Genomic DNA, 14,328 nt, shown 5'->3' with positions numbered 1-14,328 from the left:
TCTTTGAAGTAAAACAGGCAAATGTCAGATGGCAACACTAGATAACATGATAATGCACAGCATGTGAATATACAGCACTGCCCCCTGCAAATAGATCCTTACAGAGTAAGTATCATTTTCCGTATGTTCCTCTTAACTACGCAGAACTCAGCAAGGCAAACTGAAAGGTGCTGTCTACCAAATATCTAGCTACTTCTTAGCAAATCAAAAATTACCCTATTCATCCGCAGAGATGTCATTTAAAGGAAAACATAACTCTTTAAAAGTTGCCAAGCTTTTTAGTTTATTGCCAGTATCACATAAACTAATGACCAATATGCTTCGAATCACAATAAGCATCTGTTATTTCAAGCCAGGTTTAGTCTTATTATGTTCAGTAGCTATTGCTCTGAAAGCTAAAAAGGAAATCTTATTTTTTAACCCGTTTCCTTTAACTTCCTTTCAACTCATGCTCCGCCCCACTTTCCAAAGTGGATCAGCAGATGGCAACATGACAGACTTTACCTGCATGAACCAAGGGGGTGCTAAATGTCATACCTATTTATCAGGCAGTGCCAATGTTGTTAGAAAACTAAACAAATAAAATAAAAAAAAATGAATTTTCAGTTGAAAGTGTAAAAGAACGTAAGTACAGAGTCCCCCCTATTCAAACTTGTGAGGGACTTAAGAATACAAGACCATTCAGAAAGTGACCATAATCCACAAATAATTACAATCTGTAGCCAAGTGCCTATCCAGGAAGAAACAAACCTCCTCAATAGGGAACTTTATTCAGAAAACTTAAAGCGACTAAAATGGAGCTCAGAGTTGGTCGCAGCCCAAGCAAAGGAAGCTATTGGGAAATTGGAAAATATGGCTTATGATCCATTAAGGGGTAGTTGACATATGGACGTCCTTCACACAAAACCTCACTAAGCAATCTCCAGGGAGGGGCAGGTTTAGGGGGGCATACCTGGGGCATAGAAAGACTATACTCATGTCACAGCCAATACGATTGAGGAAATCGGGAGTGAATAGGCTTCAGAGACAATTACAGAAATATCCGACTGACTAATTTTAAAAACTCTACGGAAAGAAAGGAAACTATTAAAGAGAGATATCTGGCCTTTTAAATGATCTGAGCAGGAAACATTATGGGCAAAATTGCATTATGCATTGACACCGGTAAACTTCAGTCGGTTCTGGAGCTTGATTAACAAAATTGAGAAAAGCCCCAGAGCCGCGAACAACGCAAATATCAGAGAGGGGGTATGGGTGGGATACTTGAAATCTCATTTTAAAGAAATATCCCTGACAGACACCAGCCCAGCCCAACGTTAGACAACTGTGGATAATAGGGAGCCTGAGGAGCCTATTACCTTTAGTTCTTTTGAAATAACTAAGCTAATAGAAAAAACACAGCAAGACTGTGCGCCTGGCCCTAACGGCCTACAACAGGCCCTATTTAAACAGTGTACATCAAGATGGGTGGCCTTCTTCGCCATAATGTTCAACTATATTCTAGCAACAGGCCTGACCCCAGACAGCTTGAAGGGTCCGATAATCCACCACATTTATAAGGGAGGGAAGGAATTCCTTACCTTCAAACTATCGTCTAATCGCCCTTCTGGATGCTGACTTAAAATATCTTTCCATAGGAATCCTGCAGCACCTAGAATGGTGGGCTACGGATAAAGGCAGGCTCCCTATCAACCAAACAGGTTTCACAAAAAAACAGGGCACTTCAATAAACCTTATGGCATTAAGCTTGGTAATCAATAGAGCAAAGGCTACAGGGACACCCCTTTATATATGTTTTGTGGATTTTAAAGCTGCATTTGACTGTGTCCCCAGTGATAAATTATGGATAAAACTACAGCAGTGGGGGGATACCAGGGAAGTTATTAAATGCCATTATCATGCTCTATTCTAACACTTGTGTTAAAATCAAATTGGGAGACGGCTCTTATCTATCCAGGCCTATCAAAACCACTGTTGGTCTGAAACACAGCTGTATACTAGCCCTGCTCCTTTTCAATCTGTACATAGCAGATCTATCTCCAACCCTTGGCAAGCAGCCAGCCCACCCATCAAGTTTACGGGGTTGCCAAAATCCACCCTACTTTATGCTTATGATCTGCTGCTTAGTAATTCTAGAGTAGGCTTACAGAAACGTTTGAATTACTTAGGAGGATATGTGCTGGTTAATGATTTAGAAATAAACTATGGAAAATCCAAAGTAATCCCCCTTAATCGTAAACCTACCTTACGCCAAAAGTGGTATTTGAATGGCCAGCATATTGAGGAAGAAGTAGCATACACATACCTGGGGGTCAGGATTGACTCTAAAGGCACATTTGCAGCCACAAAGAAGTAATAAGGGAGAAAGAAACAAGCCCTAAACCATGCATTCGTCAACTTGGCAAAGTCCATCTTTGGGTGACCCTTAAAACCAATGACCATGGTTATGAGAGCAAAATTACTCCTGACCCTTGCATACGAGACAGAAATAATATGGGGGGGGGGGGCGGCCATACTAAATGAGTTATTAGTGAAATCGTATAAACAAGTCTTCCAACTTTCTAGATCAGCCTCCCAGGCCCAAGTCAGACTAGTGTTCTTGCTTACAAAGCATTAATTAGCAAGACCGGCAGCATTTGTTAATGGCTGTTATAAATTACATTTAGCACCCACAGGGACTCTTGCAAATCTAGTCTGGCAGGAAATCAATCTTGAGGGGTAATAAGATTTTTAAGGACTACTGGGAAAACCGCATAGCACAGCTGGAGGTGGGTGATCTGTGGGGCAGCTCATTACCGGCGCCAACTTTTAGAAAAGGAGTTAACAAATCAGCCAAAATCTTAAGCCAGTTAGAACACTTGGAGGCCCTATTGCACCGATCTCATGGATGGTTGGTCTTAAATTCATATGCATTGGATAAGGAATCTCCTAACATGTCCTCCTCATTAGCACGAAAAACTAAGCAGACCCTCGTACGGATGAGGTTGGGAGATGTACCAACGCTTGATTTCCTACCGAAATGGAAAAGAGGCAGGGATGCATCCACAGGCCAGCAGACTGGGTCATCAAACTAGGGAGACCCTAATCCATGTGGTCTGCATTTGTCCAGCTATGGGAAATCAAAGATGGAAATTACTGAGAAGAGAGTTTAATACCCTAAGAAGGCCTGTCCTGCAAGTCGGCTGTCATGACAGCTCTCGACCCAAGTAATAAAAAGCTAAATATCAGATTAATCCAGTTTCTGATAATTTTTTCTGCCTCGGTGGCTCCTGCAAGCTCATCTAGCACCCTTTAGGCAAAAAAAGGGAACTGTTCAGTCACATAACATCAGAATCCATCCTATAGACAAGAGTATCAGCAATGCAAGGGTTTTGTTAATCTTGAATGCACCTTTAGACGATAGGACGTTATACATCCTTCATGTTGTGATTATGCTCTCTTAAAACAATATCTCATGTTTGTGTCCAGAATCGTATTTGTGTTTCTTTCATTTTAATTATGAGGACCTCTTTTTTTTTTTTTCTTACATTTTATTGTTTGCACACTTTTTAGGTTAACTGATATCTGTAATTGTTCTCTTACATGTGTTTTATGGTTTTTATGAACTAATAAAGTATTTTTCTACCTACCTAATCATTAATCTTTGTTCTGAAAAACACCATTATTAATGTGCTCTTGCCCATTTACAAATTTACTTGATGATGTGATTGTGTTGAAGCTGAAGATGCCCATATTTGACGTTATTATTCAGAGAAATGTAAATGAGGGGCAATGTGAATTTATCAACGGTTTCCTGGTATTCTAAGTTTAATAAAATGGGCTGATCTATAAAACTGTTATGAAGTGTTCTTCTCGTGTGTTCACCATTGTGCTGTGACATTCAGTGGCATAGTCAAACCCTGAACTTTAATTTTAGGCAGTTTGTGCCAATTGCTAATATCAGAGACAGGTGTATATATATGTATCTGTAATTGGGAATCTATTTTAACTGTTCGAAGCAGAAACTCCTTTGTCCAGCCTCTCTCCATTTTGGGCTTTTATGGCATTCTCTCCAGCAAGTTAGGGTACTGGAGCATATGTATCAAAAATACATCCCATGGAAATCCTAACACTTGCCAAATTGCCTTAACCTCTTTTTAACCTGGTGCCTTCCCTGCCCACAGGCAGTTGACTTTATTTCTGAGCAGGTAGAACAAAGGTTTTTTTCACATTGTGCAAATCTCTCTCAGTTCTCACCTTTTTTTAATTAGGAGTTTTGCCACTTGACACTATTCTGAAAATAATTTGTGGTTTCCCTTTCATGCTGTATGTTGCCAGTTGGAAAAATAGATGAGCAGCTCACACTAAGCCATTACTGTTTCTTTTCTAGCAAATTCAGTTTCTGCTGGCCAGCTGCTCTGTGGAGGCTTGTTTTCTACTGACTCACTATCCAATTGGTGTGCTGCAGTGGCACTTGCTCATGCCCTACAGGAAAATTCTCCCCAGAAGGAGCAATTGCTGAGAGTTCAACTTGCTACCAGTATTGGAAACCCTCCTGTGTCTTTGCTTCAGCAGTGTACTAACATCCTTTCACAGGTACGGATTCACACTTAAGATTTATATGAAGAATCAGCTTACAATAGAATTCTACCTATCTGCCTTATCCCAGTAAAACTGTATGAGTGGTAGGGAATTAGTTATTCTCATAGAAGTATAGCAGTATGAGTGCTTTATAACCCTTATTTCCTAGGAAATTGTAATCGACTAGGACCAATCTTTTTCTCCTTTACTCCACTCCCTTTGGCAATTTTCTGCTTGCACCAGTACAAAGCTAACCACTTTTCTGCTTTCTCTCACTCACACCCCTTCTTCAGACAGAAATGTGTCTCTGAGACACTAGACAAAAGATGGCACCCTGCCTTTTAATGCTCTGCTTATTCTTAAATCATTTGTCTCACGTCTCCAGGACACCATACTTTCTGTCCCCAGACACCGTAACTCCCCCTTAGTCGTGGACCTCCGTGACCAGATGAGTTTTGCCACTAGTCATTTATGTCCTCCTTTGCCTCAGCTACTGTGATATAACTGTAAACGGAAAAAGGTGTCTGTGCCTTCTTTTCTAGACAAGTCACAAATACACTTGATCACTGCGGCATCATACTCGTAGGACTCTTGCACTACTCCTCTCCCAAATGTAATGGGATCATTAGATCAGTAGTATTCTCACACAAATACTGTTCAAAATTAATCAAGCTTATTCCTGCCTCATAGACACCAATGAGACCATCTCTTGGCCAAGTATTTGGCCTTGTACAGACTTCTTAACTTGGTATTCAGAACCACAGATTGCTTTTTGCCTTCCTGTTTTCACTTTGCACCTGGTACATCATATCTTGACTGACACCTTTTTACTCAGCCAACCACAAACTCTGTTTCAAAGTCACCTTGTAAGGTTTTCATAATTGAGCTTCTCTGCCCTTTCCTCTTGGTGACTTTCCCTGGTCAGCTTAGATTCAAAACCTCCCTCACAGCTCGGTCATACTGTAAAAACTCACCTTCTAGTGTATAAAAGGTTAATTCCCACGGCTTATCTTCTCTGAAACCATGCAGTCAAAATACCTATACTCCAGACCGCACACAGGTAATAAGTAAGTATGTCAGATATTCTCTAAAGATACTTGTAATGACCCTACTGTGTTCCACCACTCGCTGTTTGTCTCAAGTTACTATTTATATGTAATTACCCTCCTGACAGCCATTGTTAAGTACCATTCCTATTGCTATGCAAAGAACTTTTTTAAGACTTCCTTTCAAAGACAAAAAATGTCACTCCTTACCTTTTTCTTGTGTCTCTAATCTAATACATTACTTCTACCACATGCCTCTCCCTGATTTCTCATAACAGTACCTCTTTTACCTATGTGTGTTTAACTCTTAATACCCTCTTTACCCTGTGTCAGTTGCAAAAATCAAAAGTACCTTTCCACACAAAACTTCCTTGAAAAGCACATTCCACTCTCAAGTAAGTATTTTAATCTCCGGGACATCATGAAAACGCTTCCATTTCCAAAATTCTTATTTTTATTTTCCTGATTCCTTTAAGAAACAAATGAGTACTGCTGCTCTGCTACCCTTGGGGTTTATCACAGCTAAACAAACTGCTTTGATCTCTGTGAAGGGGTGTAGCGTTGCCATTTTGCTTAAACTGTCTTTGCCCCTCTCTCCACTACAATGCCAGCCTGTATTTATGTCTTTAGATAGCCTTAAACCCTCTCTGTAAGCGATATGAGAAGGAGCACTTACAAGGTTGTACATTAACAACAGTAATGCTCCTTTACTGTGAGTCAATTTGGAAATGTGTCCATGATTTCCTGTCGTTGTTATACCTCATCTTAATGCTGTATTATTACAGTTTCTTTCTATTGCCTCATTCACTTTTTGAGTATGCTTTCATCTTCTCTTTCCAGTTTTTTTTTATCCCTACACCACTTGTGCCTTGTTGGTTTGGAAAGTTTGAGCATCAAAGGAAGGGTTACGGGGGGGGAATCTTTTAGCAGTCGGTCTCACTATAGTTTACTTTCAGTTAACCTTAAACTATAACAGCCTTTCTGATGAACACTTCTAACTGCAGGTTCCTCACTTTTAGAATTTTCCCCAGTCTCCAGACTAGATCCCCAAAGATTTTTTTAAGCAGTGCTTCCACCAACTGCTAGGTGGGGCCATGCATCTAAAGTGATGGAAAGGAGCCTCATGTAAGTGCTACCCATGCACACCAACATCAGTTTCTTTTTGCACTTTCAATTGTGAATCTGAGCTTCTCTCCCACTTTTGTCAGTCTTTTGACAACTCCCAATACAACTCTAGTGTGAAAGGGAATGATGTCCTCTCCTAAAACTACTGCCTTGCAAACCTACAGTGGCTTCAGAAAACATGCCTGTCATGGACCTGCACAAAGTATGTATTTGGCGGTTGTCCTCATGCACCCAAAGACAATCTAGGACTGCAAATCTGTATGCCCCTGAACTTGGAAAGATGTCACTGCTTTGTGTAAGACTTGCTCTCGCTTTAAGCCAAAGGCTCCAAAGTTTTCCCAGTTAAAGTCCTCTGGTACGTCAAAGTCAGAGTGAAATCATAAGAAACCAAAACAGGATTCAACCCCATCCCGCCACCATCTATCAAAAAATAAGTCGCAAGGGCTTAAACGTGCCAGTCACTTGCTTTAGATCTCCGATTGAAGAGATGAGCCTGCATTTGACCTGTATGCACCCATTGTTCCCCAGGCCGTTAGGGGTGCTGCATTAGGTCTGTACCATTAAGGATATCCTGCTGTATATCTTTGGCACTCATGAATCCCTCTGGTGTGCTTTAGGCCCAAAGATCTGCAAGGGCCCTCAGTCAGATTACTGCAGGTGGATCCGTCCCTATTGCCATCTGTACCCCATGGACCTGTCACAGGTTCAGCATCTGATTCTGGTGTGGACTTCTTCCCTGGCTCCAAGACCTGCATCTGTCTTGCCTTAATCAGTGGCAGCACCGATGCTGCCAGGGGAAAATCTAGTACCACCTCCTGATGCCGGACTCCAATTCAGCATCAGCTCAACCCTTAAAGAAGTCGCTCTTCCAATCTGCTAAACCACACCTGATCCTCATACAAACTAAGTCTGATCCTATTTTCCACTACCGTAGAACATCCTCTGAGGTTCCATTCTGTTTTTGGCTCTGACACCAGGGGATGATTTGTTTGGCTAGCAAAGCACTGATTGTCAGTCAACACAGTTTGTTTGATGGACCTGTCTATTCGCCCCCTCTGGGACATGGCTTGTGAGTTCTTGGCAGGGGTCCAACAAAAACTTGGTTTCTTTGCTCCTACTATCTAGGATAGTCAGGAAGCCGCCAAATGTGTTATTTGTGCTGGCCTTAATACTACAGATTACCTGCAGAGAGCAGTTTGCCTCTGTGCAGTGCTCTGCCGCCATGCTTTGATGCGATCCACAGATTTTTCTAAGAGATGTACTGGTGTCTCGAAGGCTCATGTCTACTCATCAGAAAAGCTGATTCTGTGGTGGAATACTTTAAGAAGACTAGGACCACAGCATTCTCTGAGTCTTTCGACATCCCCCCACACACAAACACACCCCTCCCATGCCAAACATTTTCCTCACCCGTTTAGAAATGTCTGAGGCTCAGCATAAAGATAGTGCTAGTTTATCAATGCCCCTCTGCAGTCACCCCAGTTATTTAGAGGACGGGGATGTGGAACTGGTAGGCAGCATGCAGGTCACCTTGGGTATCAGTCCCATTCCACTGAGGCTGCAGCCTCCAATTCTCTTTAGCTTTCCATTAGTGCCACATAAAATTCCTGTCGTAGGGTGGAGCCAGTACTTTCTTCCAGGGTTGCAATCAATACCATCTATTAGATGGATTCTCCAAATCATCCAGCGGGGCTATGCCCTATCCTTTCTCCTACATGAGAATAGCTGTGAGGGGCATCTACCCATTGTCTTGCAGGAAGTGCAAGCTTTACTCTCCATAGGAGCCATCAAGAGGATTCTGTACTAAGAAATAGTGGTAGGTTATTTTTGCTATTTCCTTGTGTCAAAGAAGGATGAAGGGCTTCTGCCTATCTTAGACAACGACGGCAAACTCAAATAGCTTCTAGTGGTGCAGGTTCTCTCTCCCCTGACTCAAGGCAGGCTAAGAACTTTTTCAGCGCTCCTTAGGTGTTCACGATAGTGATGGCAGTTATCACCACCCATCTTTAGAGTTTGGGAATACCAGTTTTTCCCACCCCACTGACTGGCTGCTGATAGTGGCTTGCCACAATCAGTCGGGGATCATCTCCAGACAGGTTCAACTGCAGTTGGACCAGCAGCAAACCTCTCCCTTCCCTACCCAGAACTGATGGTGGTGATGGATGTGCTACTGCTGGATTGTAGTAGTCATGTGGGGGTAGTACAGATCAGAGGACTCTGGTCTGACAGAAACCACGACTCCATATCACTGTTGAAGTTGCAGATCACTTAAGGCCTTCCTGCCAACCATCAAGGGGAAGCTGCTACAGGTTCTCAAGATACCACCACCATGTTTTACTGCAACAATCAGGATGGAGTGGTGTCCTGGGTCCTAAGAGAGACAGTGCCTTTAGGGTTGACTGAAGCCTCAGGTGATATCACCGAATGCCAAGGCATTCTACCAGTTTCAGTATGTACCTGTAGGAGTGCTGACATTCTGAAGGCCTTTGCCCCAGTATGAGTTGCATTAGCGCTGGTTTCGTAGTTTATAAGCAGGGGTTTGCAAAATGAAGACATTCTAAGGGATCACAGCACATTGGAACTAATCTACCACTCAGGAAAACAAGTCATAAGTGCTAGTGTATGAGATCAGTGTATGGCTCAGAGCCACACCTTTATCTGTCAGGGTATGTCTAACACATGTTTACTTTTTCTTTTTAAAGGTGAAAAGTTTTAGGCTGTGATAATTGTATCAGCAATCTTTATCATGTGGTGTAGGTAGTGCCAGATTACATGTCTGGGTCTCTGAATGTACACAGTCTTTCAAATCATTTCAGGAATTTTGCATTGCATGCTGTGAAGAGGGAAATATTCTATCTATCATGTGTATTTTTCTTCTGTGCTTTAAATGGCAAGTGTAATGTGATACAGACATCCTCTCTGGGGTAACAATGCATCTCATGCAGGCTTCAACTAATTATCTAAAATGTTCATGCGCAACATTTATATCTTGAAAAATATTTTGTGTGGGATTTCCGTGTCTGTCCTTTACCCCATCCAGCACCTTTACCCCATCCAGCACCTTTGCAGAGTTAGCCTTCTTATTGCACAAACGTGTTAGTTTGGCTTTAACAAACATGTGGCAATTTCACTCTCCTTTGAAAGTACTAATTTAAACGTACACGTAAGAATTACCTGGGGCATCTATATAATACATTAAATGGAAATTTGGGAATTTCCCTTTTATCACTGCATGCTCATATTCCATTCCATTGTATGCTGCAAAAGTTAGTTTATATACTCTTTTCCAGGATGCTGGGGGCATGGAAGGGGATTCAGCGCATGGTTCCATGTAATCTGCGTGCAATAATTTTAAAATTCTACAATTGTGGATGTCTAAAATTGAACTTTTTGCTGTGTAATTTGCAGGGTGATAAAATCGACAGACGGGTATGTATTTTGCTGCTTAGGTGTTTTCTTGCCACTTGAAGGGCTTTGTTTGGTTTTTTTTTTTATTGCCTTTGGTTTCACACATTTTTAACTGCTTTCATGTGATTTTACTTACACTGCGTTTCACTACTACTGGTTTATTCCCTGGCGAATTCTTTTGGATGTTTAAGGGACTCCTTTGCAAAAGGTTGGACTCGCCGATCAGAATGGCATTTATTGCTTTCCATTGGGGGCAGCATTCCACTCTGGCCTTGAGTTTGAATGCATTGGCATTGTTTTAAAATCACTCCATGTTTCTATTCTTTGTGCGCTCATCTAGATATCTGTGCTTATTCCTTTTTACATTCTTGAACAATCATTTAGAAGTTTGTTAAAAGGAAAGTCGCTTTTTTCCAGAATACTTTGGCAAGGGCTTTTGGACGGTTTTTAACACTGGAGAACATGTTTGACGTTGATGGCCTGATTTACCAGGCAGGGAACAAGGGCTCTCTAATTCCTGCATTAAAATTATAAACTACTGAAATGTGTTTGCAAGTAACATAAGACATGTTTGTCTGGGGCCGTCATTTTAAAGCTGTAACTTCAGCTTTTTAAAAATATTTATTTGGAGGCATAGCTCAACCTGCACTCTTAGTACTCTAGCACACTCTTTTAAGACTCCTTCAAATATTCCTCTTCTTTAATCTGTCTAAAATATTCTGTACATTATTTGGGGCCATTACCTGCTTTTGAAAGTGACATCCCCTGCAAGCATGTGCTTGATGCAAAGTAAAAATTGTCACCGAATGTGTAAATGCGTTTTTTAATCAATAATTGTTTTTTAAATGTAAATCCTGTGCACATTTTTTTTTTACTCTGTGGTTTTGAGTAATGTTGAATTGGTGTTATTTATGTGCATCTTGCCATTAGGAATACTAATTGTACAAGAGGTTGGTATAGTGATGTCTGCATACAACTACAAGAAAATGTGACAAACCTACATTGCTTCAGAGCCCACGCACTTCTAGGCTGTTCTGACTGTGACCATCTACAATACATATACCTGCACTTTGGAGTCGGGTCCTATGTGTTTAGGATACAACCTCATTATCTGCCTTAAACTATTTGTTCCTGTGGAGTGAGATTGAATTTGAATTGTCTTAATTCATGACTTGTGATTTAGTACAATGGGCCGTCTTGTTCACTCTACTGCTGTGTTTGGGTTCCCTCCAAAATTGGGCCACCTTTTGGAGAGCCTATATAAGAAGACTGAGGCCAGCATTGTAATCAGTTTGCAGACAGTGGGGTGTGTTTAAATCAAAAGTGGAACAAGGCAAGGGTATCCTATGTCACCTGTTCTTTTTGCCTTATTCATTGAGCCTCTGGCTGCAGCTTTAAGACAAGACTCTCAAATCTGAGCCCCTATTTAGGGAGCACACGTTAAACCTCTTTGCGGAGATCATATTATATCTGGCCGTGGAGGAGCAAAACATATCCAACGCATTAACTACAATTCAGGAATTTACTGACATTGGGGGGTACAAGATCAATCATGGCAAGTCTGTAGCTCTTCTATTTAATAGTAATCCCTCAGTTTTACATGCTGCATTGAGGACTACATTACTCTGATAGCCGCCCCATAATACATTTGGGATTAACAAATTTTGCAGGTTTATTTCGATTAAATTATACCACCACCTTTAATAAAGTGCGAGGGTTACTACTTCAATCACATTTTTTGCCCTCACCATTATGGGGCATATAGCCTTGGTTAAGATAGCTATTATTCCGTTATTTGTGTTCATCTTTCTAACATGATTAAAATCCATGATTTGTTTTTTAATGAAATAGACCAATTGCTGTACTGTCATGCAGCCTTCCTCAATTGACTTGTCTGTGCTGCAACAGTGAAAAATCATTAGGATTATTTTTATCTTCTACAGAGGCTGAGCGAGGCAGACATCTGGCTCCCTGTATTTTTTAAGTACCTAAACTACCTAAGCCAACTAGATACAATGCACCTCATATTTGGGATTTTAGATTCATGAATTTAAAATATAAATTCCATATTCCCCAGTTCCATCCCTCTATGCTCTTAAGAGATTGATGTTAGTTAGAAGTACAATTGGAGACTGTAGTCATTAGGGGCTGGGAAAGTGCAGGATTTCACAGGCACAGTGACGTTTTGCTGACCAGTGCAGTGAAGTCCTGGAAACAGCTGATTTTCAATAATCTCACCATCCCTTCCAAACTGGCATTCTCTTACTTGCAAATCAGTCATTTTCTGCAAAGTAATAGACGGGCACTTAACGCATCTGCCAGGCATTTCTGATCAGTAGTGCCTATTTTGTGTCCTGTCTCACAGGAATTGGCAATTGGTATAGTCAGTTATACCCAAAGTTATGGGAGGTAGTGGTTTCGCCTTTTTTGAAAAAAGCAATGGCCTCCACAGAATGTAAGATTGACTAAGTTCGTCGTCCTGGTATAATTAAATGGCTCATAAGGCAATCCCTAGAGCAAATTATAGGAGAATGGCTTTTTAATCAAAATGGATGCTATACTATACTCCCTGTCGAATACAGTAGATGTTCTGGACTAACTCAGCGTGTTTTAGATGTAACCATGGCAAGGGTGACTAGGTACACATTTGCTTTACATGCCCTGCTTTGTCTCCCTTTTGGGAAAAGGTTGTTCAGTTTATTAGTGATAAGTTGCAGGTCCATATCAGTCCTGATCCCTTCAAAGCCTTGTTTGGTATGTGTGCTCCACATAGACAAATGACTCTTCAGCAGCAGCAATTTTCCTTTATTGACACACTGATTGCTAAGAGTCTCTGATTCTGCAAAATTGGAGATCTACAGTGATTCTCACTCTGAATCATTGGCTATGTAAAATGAAGTGGGTCAAACACCCTGAAGAGTTGTATGCAAAAAGTATTGATGCTTGCAAAAAGTTCAGGGCAATTTGGTACGTCATTTCCGATTGAGTTGCAACACAATGCATGTTTATATTACAATTCTTTAAAAAAAATGCCTTCCTAATGTCCTTCGGATTTGATGAGTGAAGGTTGATAGAAAAAGTGATTCCCTTTGGGCTGTAGTTTTGCCCCTTGGTCATATTTTGACTATTGTATTACAGTGCAGATCTCATTTTGGGTGTTGCCAGTGGAAAACTGAATTTGAGGAAGCCATGAGTTTGAGAACATCCTTGGACAGCCAAACTGATGTTGGTCATCTGTTCTTGCCAATGGCTGAACTCTGTCCTTATGTTTGAAAGATGTTCTACCTTCTTGTGTAGAATGACCAGGGAAATGTTAGTTTACCAATATACAGTTATAGAAAACACAAAGTGAAGGCTTGACACTTAACTCTAGTCATCCTTTCGACATAGGCTCATATAGGTAATTTATGGGGTTTTCGTCAGGGGAAACATTAGCCTTTACTTCCAGAATAGACTAAGATGTCCATGAATAGAGAAAGGCTGATGAAGATGTACTTCAGGCCTAATGGTCTGATCTGCCATCATACTAACTACCAATCAGTGCTAATTTTCGAGGTCCTTTGAGGAGGTCGAAATCTACTACTATAGCAAATATCCTAATCTAACTCTAATTCCTCAATGACTGGATTCAGGTCAGTAAATGTACCAGATATTTATGACTTTGACATTTCTTTAAACGAAAGTAACTTTTAGTGGCAGGCCAACATTGAGGCATGGAAATGCTTGTTCATATCTAAAGTCAAACTGCCATCTCTTTAGAGAATACTGTCTGGAGTGTTGTAAGTGCCTTCTTACAAACTGATTTATGATTCAACAAGTAACCCCCTCAGGTTTTTTGCTGTGTTGCAGTGCCAAGAATAGAGAAAATAAAAGTACTAAACAGTTTTATGGGGAATCAAGCTGTCATGCAGAGAAAACTGTTGTAAATAATGATTCCAAAGATGATGAGTAATCAGAGTTCAGTAATGATTAGAAAAATACTTTTTACTCAGACTTTGGTGGAATGCCAGATTGCCAATATTACTAGCAGGGACAGAAATTAGTCTTCCGCTTCTTCCTGGAGTTAGTGAAGGGATCTTGCATTGGAAGTCCCTCTAATATTTTCCTGAACTGGCTGGCCCGGGACGTCTTGTCAATTCAAACTCTGGGCACAACTATTGTGGTTGAGAACCTGTTTACAGTAATCCAG

At 40.9% G+C, this 14,328-nt stretch overlaps 1 protein-coding gene across 2 annotated transcripts in view; it reads left to right on the top strand.

Annotated features, from left to right (window-relative positions):
* USO1 (USO1 vesicle transport factor) overlaps window positions 1–14,328 on the top strand; it is a 565,160-nt gene that overhangs the window by 321,914 nt on the left and 228,918 nt on the right. Inside the window, exons 13-14 of one of the 2 annotated variants that reach the window (XM_069230286.1) lie at window positions 4,370–4,575; window positions 10,140–10,160. In XM_069230286.1, coding sequence (XP_069086387.1) covers window positions 4,370–4,575; window positions 10,140–10,160 — 227 coding nt within the window. The remainder of the gene's footprint in view (window positions 1–4,369; window positions 4,576–10,139; window positions 10,161–14,328) is intronic. The other variant, XM_069230285.1, reaches the window with a different exon arrangement.

Source organism: Pleurodeles waltl, chromosome 1_1 (genome assembly GCF_031143425.1).
Source record: "Pleurodeles waltl isolate 20211129_DDA chromosome 1_1, aPleWal1.hap1.20221129, whole genome shotgun sequence".
Taxonomy (NCBI): domain Eukaryota; kingdom Metazoa; phylum Chordata; class Amphibia; order Caudata; family Salamandridae; genus Pleurodeles; species Pleurodeles waltl.
This window is presented reverse-complemented; position numbering and strand designations above follow the sequence as displayed.